Below are 17,965 nucleotides of genomic sequence, written 5' to 3'. Positions count from 1 at the left end.
AGGAAATCTTATCTTTGGTGTACAATAAAGTTTGATTAAGATGATAGTTTTCATGTAATGTTGTAGGTATATAGGAACTGTTTTGTTGAAAATTATCTGTAGAATCACTCTATGAAATTTGATATACCTATCGTGTATATGAAGTACACTTAGTACACACGAACAAACATCAAAATTTTACTCATAAATTCAACCAATAACCGAATACATAAATAAAGAGAAAAATTTATAGAAAACTAGCTGACCCGGCAAACGTTGTTTTGCCATATAAATAATTTCCATGTTGTATCATAAAAAAATAGAAATTAAAAATTTTGTCTAAAAAATAAAAAAAAAATTTAGGGGTGGACTACCCCTAACATTTAGGGGGATGAAAAATAGATGTTGGCCGATTCTCATAGATAGCTGACCCGGCAAACGTTGTTTTGCCATATAAATAATTTCCTAATGATTAAATTACTAAAATGGCTATTAAAAAATAAGGGTTGATCGTAGAAGGGTGAAAATTGAGGATTGTATGTATTTTTGTATGTTGTATCATAAAAAAATAGAAATTAAAAATTTTGTCTAAAAAATACAAAAAAAAATTTAGGGGTGGACTACCCCTAACATTTAGGGGGATGAAAAATAGATGTTGGCCGATTCTCATAGTTAGCTGACCCGGCAAACGTTGTTTTGCCATATAAATAATTTCCTAATGATTAAATTACTAAAATGTCTATTAAAAAATAAGGGTTGATCGTAGAAGGGTGAAAATTGAGGATTGTATGTATTTTTGTATGTTGTATCATAAAAAAATAGAAATTAAAAATTTTGTCTAAAAAATACAAAAAAAAATTAGGGGTGGACTACCCCTAACATTTAGGGGGATGAAAAATAGATGTTGGCCGATTCTCATAGATACCGGATAAGCACAAAAAATTTCATCAAAATCGGTCAAGCCGTTTCGGAGGAGTATGGTAACGAAAACTATGACACGAGAATTTTATATATTAGATTTTGTGCTTGATTGTCAACTTTTTGTTACACTATTGAAAAAAAAGTTGCGAGAATCAGGTACAACATCTAATAACTAAAGAATCGAAAATAAATGATAAATATATATTATTCATAGGTTCAACGTCAAATCAAATATCAAAATAAATACAGAAATACTTATCCAAATTTAATAATTTCTTACAGTTAATTAAGATTTGATATTATACTGTACAGAAAAATTCATTACAAAGTTGGCTCCAATTCTGTCTCAGAGGCAGAATAATATGATCCTCATTCTCTAAAAGAATTATTCAAATGTTAAATGAAACAGATACGCATGGAATATTAGTTTCAACAATGGAAAAATCATTTCGAATCAATCGATTCGAAGTTATGTATGTCAATATGTACACGCACATTATCATCTAATAATATAACTTTGTGAGATTGGTAAAATTCCGTTCCTCAACGACCTTTTCTTTGAAGACCAGGATCTTATATTTTTTGACATATAAAATTATTGTTATCGTTTCTCATAAAGCAATAGGAATTCCATAATCCGAAAGCTGCGATTTGTAAACCGCTCTTAAGAAAATAAAAAGCGACGCCGATGTTCCTGAAAATATTTCTTAACATTGGAAGTTGATGGGTCCACCATCTTTAATTGTATTTGTATTATCAAGAAAAGGGTTTTATTTTATTTTCAAACATATTAAGGTATAACCGGTCACAATACCTTTGAAGGTTTTGAAAACGTAATTTTTTTGGCATCCACAGAAAAAATACGTAAATTATTCAGCAAAATCAATAATTTAAAGCTCAATGCTGCGGTGAGTGTAAAATGATAGGAGGATTGTTTTTATTATAAGAAATATTTTCGTTGCGAAAAATGCGACTGGAGTGGGCGGTTTTTCAAAATTTCTTCACGAAAATCTGTATATTTATAGGTAATTTTCACTATTCATCCGCTAGATACAAAATTGGTTACTCGCATTAGTAACATTCAAATATTATTCAGAATCAAAGACGTTGTCGAATATATGTAAAGATATATCCATGTGAATTTCAAAATTAAAATCAAATTATGTTGAAATAAACATCATTTATTCTTTATCAGCGCAAGCGTCACAGATATAAACTTCATGGAACCGGCTCTGTTGAATACTCTGATTTTGTTGCTTCTTCGTCTTCCCATAGCGTTGTTACTTAAGTCATCCAAATCAATTTATATTTAAAGTGTCAAAAAAATTTGGGCAATGGCTACTAAAGAAGGTGAGCTCTAATTTGAGGATTATTATTCCCGGTGTTCGAATTAATTATACGCATTAGGTCGAATTTTTGCGCCTCCATACATTGAGGTTATCCATAGTAGGTATACCCAAATTAAGGAACATAGGCGTAGACATAGTTTATTGGATAAGGGGTATTGGACCCATGATTTAAGGTAAGCGTCCACAGTTCTGCATCGTACGCAACGCACGGATCGCATCGAAAGTATTTTAGAATGCTTTGTATAAAAACTCCTATAAGTGCGTCCACTGATACGTATCGTACTGCCTGGATGCATCGCTTGATTATTTTAATGCGATCCGTGCGTTGCGTACGATGCGGAACTGTGGACGCTTACCTTTAAACAACATTTTGATATGCCATGATGACAATCACACAAATCACGAAATTCATATGTTTTATTATTTTGTAGAAAATTCTCAGTCCAATTTATATTTTAAATTGCGCTACTTAATAAACTAAAACTGAGTATTTCACGTTTAGGTGTAGGTAATTGATGTTTTTGTTTGTTATCTCAAACATATGTTTTTTTCGTAATTGATGAATTATGTGAAATCACAAAAATACAATATAATTATGTTTCAATAACTCACTGATTTTACGTATATAGGTTCACTTCATATTTTCAAAAAAATCGAATTTAAGTAAATCATCAAAATGATAAAGTTGAATATACCCAGATATATATGTGTTTCCTAATTCTCGATCATGGCGATTGTTTAAGTAGATTGGATATATATCATCGCTATTTCTATTCAATTTTCAGTTGGAGGCTACAAGTTGGGAAAAATTATCATAGAAGGCAAAACCAAACAAGTATATGAAATCGCTTCCAAACCTGAAGAATGCATACTTTTATCTAAAGATAGAATCACTGCTGGCGATGGAGTTAAAGCTCATGATCTTGAAGGAAAAGCAGCGATTTCTACAAAAACATGTGCCAAAGTGTTCGATCTATTGAACAAAGTTGGTGAGTAGATTTTGTATTTAATGGATACCTGAAAATTTATCCTTGGCAGTACTATAATTTGTCTGTTGGCATGTTTTTTAATATTATATCTTTTTATCCATTATTATGTCTATTTTTGGATTCTAATCGTATTAAAAAATTTCATTCAATCTCATATAACTTTTTCAAAACGTGTTCAATGAGAATCCAGCTAAAATTACAAGACCTACTGAATAAAAGCTACAATATCTTATATTCATATTCATGAGGATAATGAAATAGTATGCAAATAAACATTGTATCATTTTCAAGTCCTAATTATATATTTATATTTCAGGAATCAAAACTGCGTTTATAAAACAAGCGTCCGACAGGGGCCTGCTGTCGAAAAAATGTGAAATGATACCAATCGAATGGGTGACACGTCGTTTGGCAACTGGATCCTTCCTGAAGAGACAGCCCGGTGTTCCAGAAGGTTATCGTTTCTATCCACCGAAGCATGAGACTTTCTTCAAGGATGACGCAAACCACGACCCCCAATGGTCAGTCGAGCAAATTATATCAGCTAAATTCAAGTACAACGGAGTTCTTATCGGTAAGTTGAACTTTGGGATTGGAATGATGACCCCCAATGGTTGCTTATTATGAAATTCTCTATCTGCGCGATGCTGCCATAACAGATGATGTTTTTCTGAATTTCTACAATTTTTCAGTATAAATATCTATTTCGTAACAGATATTTTATTGTGTATTAATAACTGGAACATATTTTCGAAACGGGAGTATTCACAACATACTCACAAATGACACAAATAAATTAAATGCTCACTGATAATCACTCCATTTACACATATTGAATGTTAATTAGGTAGATAACAGATGATCAATGAGGTGAATATGTAATAGTAAAATTTTAAATGTGAGGGTGAACGTGGAGAAATGATTAAGCCCAAAAATGATATTGAGAATGATTTATCATGGGTGCAAAGCAATTCATTTTTGACGAATTAATATATATTAATTCGTCAAAAATGAATTAAACTATATAGTTTTAAATTTCAAGGAAAATTGTTAAACAATTTTGTACTAACAATACTTCGAGAGGCAAATGTTCGATTACATAAATTTTCATTAGGTACATACTAGTCAACATACACTTGCGCGCAAAATTCAAATTTCGTTTAGTTATCTTGATTTTCCTAGTAACTTTTTCAATTTTTTTTTCCATAAGAACCTTGTAGTATGAGGAAGGTTTAAGGAAAAAATGAATAAAAGCGGTTCTGTCGTTTTTACGTGATGCGATGACAACGCAAAACAGAGTTCCATTTGTATTTGTTATAAAGATTACACTTCTGCATAATATCGATCGTACATCATTCATGCGTAAAGATAAACAACTCTCCGGGTCTTGATTGAGCATCTAATCAACTCTTATTTATTGAAGAGGAGAGAGTTTGTGATGATATTAGGATTGCCGAATCGTCGAGGGGTAACTTAAAAGCAGTCAAAGAAAGTCGGCGACAGCATTTCAGGCAGAAATCTTCGCCATTGATTTATGCGCCAGCCATTTGCTTAACATTGGTCGCATTCAGCGGACGAAACAGTTGCGCAACTGTTACCAAACGCTAGCGTAAACGTTCGGTGACATATGCGCTACATTCTCAACACGTTCTGGAGCGGACGCCACTTTTGGGAGCGGATTTGATTTGTGCTAGGTAGCGGTAGCGGAAAGGAGCGAAAGTTGGACTTGAACTGACTAGGTAGTTGTTATTTAGTGTGGAAGATGCACGAGCTTGAGTGTCCAGAACGTGTTGAGAATGTAGCGCATATGTCACCGAACGTTTACGCTAGCGTTTGGTAACAGTTGCGCAACTGTTTCGTCCGCTGAATGCGACCATTGGTCGCATTCAGCGGACGGAGCGCAAAACGCTTCTGCTACCCATCGGTAGCGGTAGCGGTCGGGAACATGTTGAACGTTCGCTGGCAAGCCGAGATAGGATAAGGCAGTCCAACGAGCTGTCACTATCAGCTGATTAGTTGACAAGTCTGTAGGAAAGACGTAAACAAACGGATTTTTTAAGTTTCGTTAACCTTGTGCTGGTTAAGTCAGTTTTTTTTTTGTGAAAAACATAACCTAGAATTCTGACGAATTACTTTGTTGCTCTAGTATATTTCCTATAACTTATTTAACATCCTTCTTTATTACCTTCCATAAATTTTCATTTCATTTTCCTCAACAAACTCAAGCTCGTGCATCTTCCACACTAAATAACAACTACCTACTCAGTTCAAGTCCAACTTTCGCTCCTTTCCGCTACCGCTACCTAGCACAAATCAAATCCGCTCCCAAAAGTGGCGTCCGCTCCAGAACGTGTTGAGAATGTAGCGCATATGTCACCGAACGTTTACGCTAGCGTTTGGTAACAGTTGCGCAACTGTTTCGTCCGCTGAATGCGACCATTGGCTGGGCGGGTAGGTCAATAAAAATCCTATCGGATAGTCAAGCTGCTATTAAATCTCTAGCAGCAGACAAATGCAACTTGGCACAGGTATTTGAATGCAGATCTAAACTCTCCAAATTGGGAAGTTTAGACAGACTGCAACTGATTTGGGTACCTGGACACTCTGGCTTCAGAGGCAACGAAGTATCGAATGCTCTAGCCAGAGAAAGCGCAACATCAGCGCTTATTGGCCAGGAACCAAGTATAGGAATTTCCAATTTCTTAATCAGGGAACGGAACAATAGCTGGATAAGGCAAAAGGTCCTGGAGTACTGGCGCAACCGTCCTGGACTGCGTCACTCGCACAGGGCTATTTCAGTGCCTCCCAGCCCATACACCAGTCGTTGGCTAGGATTTTCTAGTGCTTGGTGGCAGTGGCAGGTTTGGCTTATCCGTCCAACACACCCAGCAATCAGTAGCCCAATAGTTATGAATCATCCTGTATACATATATAGTGCTAATCGAAAATTCATTCCTTATATTTGATGTAATCCTTTGACAATATAATTTTTTCACAGGCCCAACAGAGGTTGAGATAATGACGAGGACATCCATTCTCGTATTTGAAGTTTTAGAAAAATTCTGGGCTACCAAAAATTGCGTTCTAGTAGATATGAAGATTGAATTTGGTATTGATGCTGACGGTAAGATAATTTCATGTGATCTTCATCTTGAATAAGAGTTTGAATAACTCTGCAAGTTATTCATACGAAAAATGGAATTCAAACAAATTTGTTAATTCTGTTCTACCTTTTACCATTACTATATTCATATAATATTTACACTCAAACTTTTTTAGGGCAAATTTTAGTAGCAGATGTGATCGATTCAGATAGTTGGAGACTGTGGCCGTCAGGAGACAAAAGATTGATGGTTGACAAACAAGTATACAGAAACCTTACCACTGTAACGAATTCTGATCTAGATACGGTGAGAAGAAACTTCGAATGGGTCGCAAATCAATTAGATTTCTCCGATTTTTTGGTACCCAATCATCTGGTTGTTATCTTGATGGGAAGCCCGTCGGACAAAGAACTCTGTGAGAAAATTGAAAAACATTGTCAATCCTACGGTCTACAAACGGCAATGAGAGTGACATCAGCACACAAGGGGACTGAAGAAACACTGAATATGGTCAGATATTACGAATCCCTAGGAATTAAAATAGTCTTTGTGGCTGTAGCTGGAAGATCTAATGGTTTAGGTCCTGTGGTTTCTGCGAATTCTGCCTATCCTGTTATAAACTGCCCCCCAGTTAATGCTGATAATATAGATAAAGACATTTGGTCTAGTCTGAATGTCCCATCCGGTCTTGGTTGTGCAACAGTTGTATATCCTGAAACTGCTGCAATACATGCAGCTCAAATTCTTGGTTTGGAGAATTTCATCATCTGGAGTAAAATCCGAACAAAGCAGTTGGATAATTATGTAGCACTGACCAAAAGTGATAAGGAATTGGCAGGACAAAAGGCTTTAATTTGAAGATTAAAAATATTTTTGTTGGGTTAACACATGCATCAATAATTATCTCAAAAAAATATTTTGTACCTATATCCGTTTTTTGTAAATAAATATTTTGATTATGTAATGTACATACCTGGAATTCTTCTAAGGATAAAAATTGGAGTTATTTATATGGTATAACAAAATTCGCAAAAACTATACGGCAAGAACACTCTCAACAGAATGTTTTCAAACAGGGCGTTTTTAAAGGTGAGGTTTTTTTTTATAAAAAGGTAGAACTCATCAAAATAGGTCGTTTAACCAGAAATTGTCTAAATAAAGTATCCAAGATGGCTGAGATACAACCCCTAGAAGTTCGACAAAATTTCACTGAATTTCAAGTACGGGACTGTGGAAGGTGACTCCGGCATCGTAAAAACGAAACAAAGCATAAACATATGGCTGGACAATGAATGGTTCAGAACCAAGTTCATCGGATTAGATGCATCAGGTCACTTTTGAGAGAATCATAATTGTTGTATCGTGCAATTTAGTTCTTCCTGATGTTGATACCCCGAGTGTTGGTGTTTGGCTAGTTCGACTTAGGTATTTGTTGATTTTGATATCAATTGATGTCATGTAATATATCCAAATTAATTGCCATTATTTCTGTACGCCCTAATATATATTCATTCACTTTTTTAATTAAATATGAATCAACTGAAATGAAACCAAGCTCTCGTAATCCTATGCTTCGGAACTTAGCCTTATTCTTCGAAATTTTAGCCGTAGCCTTCTCTATAGTATCTATAGCTTTCGTAGCGGCTCTCAATTAGCTGCAGGTGTTTTTGTCGTAGCTACATACAGGTATCTGTAGTCTTCGTAGTCGTTGGTCTAGCCTTAGCAATGATAGGTTGTCTTACTCGACCTGAGTCCCTCACCTGCCATATTAGTATTAACTGCGTTCTGTGCCTCCTATATTCGTAGCTATATTCAAAACCGGAGAAATTGTTGTATTTGTTTTCGTAGCCAAAGCCTTGGCCTTCAAAACTCGTAGCCTATCTTTGCGTAAGCCATGAGAGCTATAGATAACTATAGTACTGTAGCGTAGTAGCCGCATCAAGGAACGTGGAATAAGTTCATAGCATTAGAGAACGAAGTAGCTTCTCGTCGAATAGTACTGATTCTCTAACGCTACGAGAGTAACGCAAAAATTTGTGTAGAAGGAAAAATACATAAAAGGATTTTTTTCATAGAAATTATATTTTTTGAATATATTTTACACAATATAGCAACGTAAAATATGAAAAAATTAACCATATAAAAAAGATAAAGATAGAGAAGTAACACAAATATTCGTTAAATAATATAAAATATTCAGTTATCATAACGAAAATATTTACAATAGGGTTTGAAATGAAGGTTACATGAAGCAAAGAGCAAATAAAGTAAAACTCAACAGCACTTGCAGTATTCACAAAAAGTTTTGGCAGTTCAGATAATATAATAGTCCGTCTTGTTTTTTATCAAAAAATTAATACTTAAAAATTGAATTCCGTAATGTAGACTCTTTGGTGTAAAAAAGTTCATCCCACACAAAAATTAAAACTTTTTGAAAACAAAATTTTTTTGAGGAAAATCAAATTAATTCTCAATTAGAAGTTACGTTATTTGTTACTTTGCTTAGTTCAAAATAAATACTTAAGCAGGAGAAACAGAAGTCCTCAAAACTCTGCATTGCTGTTCTTTCTGATAATTCAGAACACCATTCTCTAATTGTTCCTTATATGACAGTAATTCTCTAATTCTATGGTAAACTGGATCCTGAGTTCGCATGCTAGGATTCCACCTGCAATAATATGCTTTCCACAATTTAATGTGCCTAATACTAGCGATTGGAATGAGGATGTTCTGGTGGTTGTTCGCCCAATACAAAGGATTTTTGTATAAGTCAAGCTGACTATTAATGTATGACCAAAGAGATACAGTATGCTCTTTCAATCTCTCCTGAACTCTTTCTCTTTCACTATTGCATAAGAAAGTTCCAAATCTACAAGAATAAAGGTGATCTAAAATAGTGATAAGGAAGTAATCATTGAATTGAAAAGCGTTAGGAAATTGCTGTGTTATCTGCCAAACACAATCGATGAATTGAAGAAACACTGGTGAGCGATCAGCATCTGAGTGATGATCATCTCCGTGTCCAATTCTTTGTTGGAATTTGTGTCCAAAGGAAAGCCACTCTTTTTCAATCAGTACCTCAAATCCTTTCAACGTCCTGAAAAAAAAAGAAAATGCTCACATTCAAAAACAAAAGCAAAAAAAAGTAGATCTAATTTAGAAGTTGACCAGAAGAACAGTAGATCAATGGCTCTTATTTGACAAATATTAAATTAAATTAATGGCATAGTTGCATACCTATAATAAGGATCCAGCATAAGCATAGCCAAGGCAGTAAGCTGGGCTGTCCTATCCCAGCCATCTGAACAATGGACCAGAACTGAAGTTTTTAAATTTTCCACTTTATCAGCAATTCGAACTGCACCTGCTAAAATGCATTTAATGTGCTTCAACCAGTAGGTAGATTCAATACCAGATAGCCATTTGGATTCATCGATATTTGGATAACAGAGTTCTTTGAGTTTACGCAAGGATTCCCTCATGACATGTATATTGTGAATGTCTAGGAAAACCAGTTCTGCATTCTGAAAGAAGAATTATAGAATCTAATACACTCTCTTACAGCAGATTCAAGGAATAAATAAGAAAATAAACCAAATCAGATCACTCACTGTTGTCTTTTATGCATGTTTGATTTTAGCTATTTTATAATTTGGTCACTCTCATGATGATGTCGAAAAACTTTTAGATTGAGGCTAGAGTCTTAATCATGACCTATACAAACTTTGAGTTCGATAGATGAGTTGGACATGCATTATTTTCAAAAATTTTTCTCGAACAGCTGGGACGATATTGATGAAATTTTGTTTGTAGGTTGGGGGGAAACGCCGGATTGTTTGGATTCAAAATTGAGCCCGGAAAGTGGCTTTCAAGGTGAGCTATAGAATTGTATCTCAAAAGCCTGGTACAATTTTAATGAAATGATATATTTTGTAAAGAAACGCATTTGTCTTTGCAAGTGAAAGATTTCTTCGTGTAGTGGAGGTTACGGACTTAATATTTCAAATCAGTTTTTTGGTTTCTGTTTGTAAAAAGATTCAGGAGATTCATTTTCTGAAGTCAAATGATATAAGGTTTCTCAGATACGGCCGTTCGCCACCCTCAATATATCAAACTATATAATAGATACCTGATAAGCATCTTCAGATTCATAACCACCACCCTTGGCTTTATTGGCTATTGCATTTGCACTAGGTCTGGCATCCATTATGAATATTTTGTGGGATTGAGCATTTGCATCCATTATAAGCTGTATATATCTTTCATCTTCCCTACATCTTTTACCACTCACACCTGAAGAAAACAAGAGAAGATATTTTTTTCCATTTTTATTATATGGCTTGAAAGGAGATAGGGAAGAGAAAAATGAAGTTCCTTACCAACTAAAGGTTGTGAACATCTAGTTATAGTAGCCTGAGATTCAGGATGGATCCAACTCAATACAGGAACACGGCCTCGACTCCTGAAACAAGCTGAAGCTTTCAGATCATCATCGATTGCTTGTGTAGGTACTGCCCAAACTGCAGGATAACTATCGCAAACCTCATAATGTTCATTGATCTTAGTGATTTTCCACATATCATTATTCACACCCATTCTCTTCAACTCTGCTATTGGTTCATACACTGTCCATCCATTTTCACTGAACTTTTCATTGTGATCAAATGCAAATAATTTCAATTTATGAGATATTGGAAAAGCATATTGCTGTAATTTCTCAAATATATCTCTTCTAGAATGATTTTCTTGTTTGTGTGCGAAGCGTAAGTTCCTCATATCTTTACAGAAAATTTCGATACCATAAGCATTCTCTCCTCTTGAAGAGGCTCCTCCCACTTTCTCAATCCTAGAGACAACACCTAAAGGTACATCAACACTTGGAGATTTATCAACAGAGCAAAAAGTCAATTTGTAATTTGTAACTGTAAGAATTCCTCTAGCAGGTCCATAATATGGGCAAAGGTAAGTCACATCTCTCGATTGCCCAATAATTTTTTCCCCAGCTAGTAATTGAGGTTCATCGGGTCGATTTAGTACAGTTACGTTAGAAGTCGTTGCTTTATCTCTCTCCAAAGTGGAAACCACATTCTCGGTAGATGTAGAGCTTGATGAACAATAACTTTTACTAGGGGATACTTTGCCCCAATTATTTATTGATTCTTGTTTAGAACTGAAACCACCGGATTTATTTTCGGTTCGGAATAATTCGATATTGTTGAAGTCATTTTTATGATCCATTTTGACACCAAGGAGTTGGAAATTTTTAAATTTTTGCAATTTTCTCAAAAATTCCTCTGAGATTTTATTTTTGATGTATGATGAGTATTATATTCTGCTATTTGGGTCTATTCTTATGATGAGTAAATCCACGAACTACATTTAATTCAAATCAAACCTTCTTATTCATTTTCTCCTTGCTTGAAAGATTATATGATATATATATAAATGGAAAGAAAAATTGTTGAAATTTTAAATTCTCAGGATCTTGATCTTGACAACTTAACCTAAAATCAAGACACAGAAACGAATCTGACCATAGAGTAGAGACACTGACAGGTACTGTCAGGACAGTACTGACAGGAAGTAAACAAACCACAGGTTAGGTTAGGTTGAAAGTGTTGAAAATGTAATTTATCTGTTGGCTTTCAGAAAAAAAGGAAAATTAATAATGTGAATATCAATAACTGAACAAGTTTCCGGTAAATCAGTGCCATGGACGTTGTGTGGGGCTTTGAATAACAGCCAGCAATGAAGCTTTCTTTCTTATTATTTAGAGCCTCCTATAATATAAATCTTGCTGTATATAAGACTTTTTTCATTACATTGTTTATAATTCTTGTCATATCAACATTTTCTGCATTCTCAATTTATTATACTGGACTGTCAAAAGATGAGAAAACTCATTTTACCAAAATAGATTTAAATTTCCGTAATGCACCGAGGGTTGAATTACCTTCGACAATTAATACAAAGAAAAGGAATACGAACTGTACTCATTGGGATTGTTTCAATATATATAAATGTGGCCATACAGGTCATGATAGAATCACTGTCTATGTGTATCCATTTAAAAAGTATTTTAGTCAAGATGGAGTGCCCGCGGTTTCCTCCATTTCGAAAGAATATTTCGAGTTGATTAAAACAGTTGTGGATTCCAATTATTATACAGTAAATCCACATGAAGCCTGTATTTTTTTAACTACAATAGATACTCTCAATCAGGAGAGAATAAATATTAATGTCACCTCTACTGCACTTCATACATTACCATAGTAAGTATCTGAATAAGGCTATAATGAAGCCTTTACTTTTGTAGCATCACTTAACAGTAGATATCATCTTTTTTTACATATTATTGAATAAGAAGATATTCAATGATATTTGAATGTATACAATGGGCACTCTGAAACAATATGTACTTTGCAGAATTCATTATTGCATGAGTGATTATTTTCTCTTAATGACACTCTGAAAATTTTATCACAATGTTCAAAATCAATATTTTGGTTACCGAGTTGATTTTTATGACAAAACAGAAAAATTACCTATTTTGATAATTAAGTATTGTACTATCGATTGTTTCAGTTGGAATAATGGGGAGAATCACATAATCTTTAATATGTTACCTGGTAGTCCACCTGATATGTCTACTGTGATTGATTTAGATATAGGAAATGCCATAGTAGCAGGAGCAGGTTTTGATACATATTCATTCCGTACAAATTTTGATATTTCTCTGCCCCTTTACAGTCCTCTGGCAAAACTGGCAGAAATAAATAATATTTCAAGGAAAAGGTATTTTCTCATTAATTTTTATAGACTTATTTACAATAAAAAGGTATCAATAATAGTTTTCATAATAATATTTTATAAGTGTATATCCTTCACATAATTTTCTTGTTTTTAGGAATTGGTACATCACTTCTTCCCAGCTGGGTATTGATCCATATTATTTAGATGAACTTCAGAAGCTGGCATATCAGCAGGAAACTTTATTTTTAATGTTAGACGCCTGCCATAATCACAATTATACTAGTCGATGTGAGATTAACTCTGGAAAACTATATTCATATCCAGAAATTTTAAAGCATAGTACCTTCTGCCTTGTATTTCGAGGAGAAAGAATGGCCCAATTCACGCTGTTAGAAGCTATGGCTGCTAATTGTATACCCGTTGTTGTAATGAATAGTGTTGTCATGCCATTTAATTCTGTGATAGATTGGAAACGCGCTGCTGTTTTCATTATGGAAGATTACTTAAATACTCTTGTTAAGGTTTTAAATAAGGTTTGTAAATACAAATCCAGAGTTTTCCAATCAGTATGAATAATTGTTATTATGTCTATTTTTTTCCAGATATCAGAAAAACGCATCATTGAAATGCGTCAAAATATAAAATTTTTGTATAAAGCATATTTTTCAAGTATGGAGAAAATTACACTCACAACTCTTGATATCCTTCAGGATAGAGTATATCCCCACTGGTGCAAGATGTATGATGACTGGAATATCCCTCACTCTAAGGTGAAATAATTTGAATGTCTTCTGTGTCCCTTTGCTGAACCACTTTTTCAATTATTCATGATAATATTTTCTGAATTATAGTTCATAGATATTTTACAGTTGTAATTTTTGATGAATTAATTTTCAGAGGAACAAGAACCCTCTTTTCATGCCTCATACTGCTCCCAAGTCACACGGTTTTACTGCTGTTATTTTAACGTATGATAGGGTAGAGAGCTTATTCACTCTCATCAGAAGATTATCAAAAGTTCCTAGTCTCATGAAAATACTTGTAGTGTGGAATAATCAGAAAAAATATCCACCACCTTGTGAGTATAAGTGTTTTTCAATTTACTGTAAGCATTAATTGAATGAAACATTGGTAGTTGAATTAGGTATTGTTATCTTAACCTTGGTATTGCATATTTTTAAGGACAGTGACAGTAGAAAAAGCCGTAAAATTATATTTTGTTTCACAAGTTTTTTTTTCAATTAGTTTCAGAGTTTCCCAAGGTACAGAAACCAGTCAAAGTCATAAGAACACGTGCCAATAAATTATCAAATAGGTTTATACCTTATAGAGAAATAGAAACAGAAGCAATTTTACATATTGATGATGATATTGTCATGTTGACAGCAGATGAGTTGGAATTTGGATATGAGGTTTGGAGGGAGTTCCCCGATAGAATTGTCGGTGAGTCCTTGATATGGAATTTGTTTGTCTAGGCCAGTTTAGTGAATTGCTTATACTGTGTTTTCGAAAAAGTTCCTAGTCAAGTAGGCTATGGAGTTTTGAAGGTTCATACTCTGTGTCTAAACATAGAGCTTAGCTTGTACCACCACATTATTCTCAGAGTGAAAAAATGTTATTATTTCAATGACGTTAGCTTGTGGCATAAGTTTTGATATGATTTTTATAAGGATGGGTAATTCTAGCTTGATTGTTTCATCAAATTTACTAGATAGTAGAAACTAAGTGTAAGAATAAAACATCAACCTTCAAAATTCCATAGCCTACTTGACGATGGATTTTATGAATGTACGTTTGTCTAAAAGGGTGCGTAATTGTTTTAACTTCATCAAAGGTTTTCCTTCACGCACACATATTTGGAATAATGTAACTGGAACCTGGAAATATGAATCTGAATGGACAAATGAAATATCAATGGTTCTAACTGGGGCAGCTTTTCTACATAAGTACTGGAGCTACATGTATACAAAAAAACTTACATCTGAAATAAGAGATTGGGTAGATGAAAATATGAATTGCGAGGATATTGCAATGAATTTCTTGGTAGCTAATGTCACTAACCAACCTCCAATTAAGGTGAATATTGTGTTAATATTTCGTTTATGTATTTGTCTTCTATTCATGTCAAAGAACAACCCAATACTTAAAAGTGTATCAAAAACCTGCAGATTCGGATTAGGGCACCCTAACGAGTTGTCAAAATTGGCTACCGTAGGGCAGGCAAAGCCTTCCTTTGAACTGGTGTGTGTTTGCCTGCCCTACAGTAACCGCAGGCAATCATAATTTTGACAATTCAAGTACCCTATTAGTTATATAGTTCACTTGTCCCCAAAAGCAGATTGAGAGAGTTGAGATTTGGCCAAAGCTTCTTTTTAAAATATTCAAATTGTAATTTTTCAGGTTACACCTAGGAAAAAATTCAAATGTCCAGAATGTACCAATAATGAGATGCTGTCCGCTGACATTGGACATATGGTTGAGAGGTCTCAATGTGTTGACAGATTTGCCAAAATATTTGGCAGAATGCCTTTACAATCAGTTGAATTTCGAGCAGATCCAGTACTTTTCAAAGATCCATTCCCAGAGAAACTCAAAAGATTTAATGATATTGGTAGTTTATAAATATAAATCGTTAAACCCATTCCTGTAAATATAACATTAAATATATTCCATAATTTTTATGTTTTTTTTACCACTACATTAAATTTCCCCGATGAATTTTAACTCCAATATTTGGCATCCCTTATTTGAAATTCCTTGCATACCAATATTTCGAAATAGTGAAAAGTCCTCGAAAGTAGCGGGAACATCACGGGAAATGTACAGGTAAGTTGAATTAAATGAAATTAAGCATGTAAAAGAATAACATTTATTACTTAACCTATATATACATATATTGTTTCAATGATCTACTATAATCAGCTCATCGATTGCCCAATCTTCATACGAATTATCTGGTAGGTACCTCCTTATGATGATAGGAATTTTTCGTTCTTTCAATTCTTTCATTGCAATTTGTAGTGGATCGGTTTCGCCATCTAATTCAACCATGACTGGAGCACACATCGATATCTGGAGTGCTCTTGTACCTAGAACTCTGGCTCTTTCATACTTTGTCATGTATTTAGACGTGATTCGTTTTTCTTTCGGAACTGCTCCTCCAGCTTGACCTGGAGCCAGTACTTCAACGTTGTCGCCTTCTTCTTCGGCTTGTTCCATTTCCTCATCATCTTCAACCTCATCTTCGAAATCGTCTGCTACATCGTTATCATCAAATTCTTCGTCTGCCATGTTTTAATTTGATAGAGGACACTAAATCAATACACTATTCAAAAACTGTGAATGAAAATAAATTCAGCTACAAACACTCCAAGGAATGAACCGCTTCTTGTTGCTTGTTTCTCTTGACAACCAACCATAGACTTAATAAAAATTATTATGTCTATGCAACCAACGCTCAACTTAACCTATAAAAATTTGTAACCTCAAACAAATAACAGAAGCATAGATTTTGATCTTTTTTTCCTTTTAGGGTGGAGGGCCATAATATTTATTGCAGCCCATTGAACTCTATGGGAACCATAGAGTTCAATGTTGCAGCCAGAGATATCTCCATAGAGAAAGGGATGTCTCTGGATATCTCTGTTTGCAGCGCTAGCGTGGCGACTTTGTGAACTATTTAGTGTTAGTAGTGAGAAATATAAATCCTCATCTTTTATTTTCATTTAAATGATATGAAGGAATAAAATGCAATATAACAACTGTGTTTTGATGAGAACAAGCAAAAATATTTTGGTAAAGAAGTGAGATTAGAGGAAATTTGAATCTACCCCATGATCAAATCATATTATAAAAACAATCAAAATATGTTTCCTGATGTTTCCATAGGGAAATATTTTTGTCCCAGATCAATAATTAATTTCATTCTTATGTGCAAATGTAATGGTCTCAGGAACGTATTACATATTACAATATTAAATTGTCTCCACTTGAATCTGAGGCATAGCAGTAATATCAAATATCAGCAACAACTTTTGTTGGTGATGATTGTTGCAATGATAATATGTGCTCATAATTGAAATATTTATTATTGTTTCACTTTCGAAGGTAATAATATAAGTCCATCCACCGAATAATTTGATGATTGACTGTTGCATAAAATAGCAATAACAGTGACTGAAAAACTATCATGTAGATCTACTATCGGGATATCTTCTCTGGAATGTATTGCCATAAATCAAGACAGGAATTCTTAACAACTGCCAATTATTATTTGTCTCATACATCTACGGTTGCGATAAGCCGATCTGGTGATTGAGATATAACTAAATTTAATAATTAATATGGAATGGTTTGAGATAAGATCGTCGGGCCATGTGGGACAATTGCGCTGGCGGTTGGTCTACCTAGATCCAATATGGCCTGCTTCCGGCATTAAGTTTCCTAAATCGGAATGCACGTCCATTGAATCCAAAGAAGCCGACATTTTTAAACGCAGCTTCTGATGCCTCGCTGAAGTTCTAATACGTGTATCTATTTATATTTATAGAAAATATGATATCAAATATGTTGAGACATTGGTATTATTGAACTTTTGGAGCTTTCGGATTTAACTTCGTAATGAAGATAAAGTTGTTTAGTTGTTGGTTAATGGCAAGTGATATATCACGTAATGATCCATCTCATTTTCAGTTTATAACTCACTAAGTAGTAGTAGTAAGTAGTAGCCAATCAGCGAACTTGCTGTTACTAAGGTACTTTCTTCTTTTTCACTAAAAGTTCCATTAAAATTTGAATCCTTCATTAAGCGGCGTATATACCCCGTTTAATAGAGGATTAAAATTTTAATGGACCATTAAATTTTGATTGA

The 17,965-nt window shown here is 34.2% G+C and overlaps 4 protein-coding genes across 4 annotated transcripts; 2 read left to right on the top strand and 2 right to left on the bottom strand.

Annotated features, from left to right (window-relative positions):
- Positions 1-2,094: 2,094 nt before the first annotated feature.
- LOC123316162 (multifunctional protein ADE2) lies at positions 2,095-7,310 on the top strand. Its single transcript, XM_044902155.1, has 5 exons — positions 2,095-2,250; positions 3,035-3,238; positions 3,555-3,812; positions 6,237-6,362; positions 6,518-7,310. The coding sequence occupies exons 1-5, from the start codon at positions 2,235-2,237 to the stop codon at positions 7,198-7,200; spliced, it is 1,287 nt and encodes a 428-aa protein (XP_044758090.1). The 5' UTR covers positions 2,095-2,234; the 3' UTR covers positions 7,201-7,310.
- A 1,108-nt stretch (positions 7,311-8,418) lies between these two features.
- LOC123316161 (myotubularin-related protein 2) lies at positions 8,419-11,871 on the bottom strand. Its single transcript, XM_044902154.1, has 4 exons — positions 10,722-11,871; positions 10,472-10,635; positions 9,580-9,866; positions 8,419-9,439 (listed from the first exon to the last, which is right to left on the bottom strand). The coding sequence occupies exons 1-4, from the start codon at positions 11,578-11,580 to the stop codon at positions 8,863-8,865; spliced, it is 1,887 nt and encodes a 628-aa protein (XP_044758089.1). The 5' UTR covers positions 11,581-11,871; the 3' UTR covers positions 8,419-8,862.
- Positions 11,872-11,914: 43 nt separating this feature from the next.
- On the top strand, positions 11,915-15,771 carry LOC123316160 (exostosin-2). The gene is made up of 8 exons (XM_044902153.1): positions 11,915-12,614; positions 12,928-13,137; positions 13,250-13,628; positions 13,698-13,865; positions 13,993-14,173; positions 14,341-14,538; positions 14,930-15,171; positions 15,496-15,771. The coding sequence occupies exons 1-8, from the start codon at positions 12,091-12,093 to the stop codon at positions 15,715-15,717; spliced, it is 2,124 nt and encodes a 707-aa protein (XP_044758088.1). The 5' UTR covers positions 11,915-12,090; the 3' UTR covers positions 15,718-15,771.
- A 179-nt stretch (positions 15,772-15,950) lies between these two features.
- Positions 15,951-16,511, bottom strand: LOC123316163 (DNA-directed RNA polymerases I, II, and III subunit RPABC2). Its single transcript, XM_044902156.1, has one exon. It carries the CDS (start codon positions 16,384-16,386, stop codon positions 15,997-15,999), a length of 390 nt encoding a protein of 129 aa, XP_044758091.1. The 5' UTR covers positions 16,387-16,511; the 3' UTR covers positions 15,951-15,996.
- Positions 16,512-17,965: the final 1,454 nt, after the last annotated feature.

Source organism: Coccinella septempunctata, chromosome 6, assembly GCF_907165205.1.
Source record: "Coccinella septempunctata chromosome 6, icCocSept1.1, whole genome shotgun sequence".
Lineage (NCBI taxonomy): Eukaryota > Metazoa > Arthropoda > Insecta > Coleoptera > Coccinellidae > Coccinella > Coccinella septempunctata.
The sequence above is the reverse complement of the archived record's forward strand: the minus strand, read 5'-3'. Positions and strand labels throughout refer to the sequence as shown.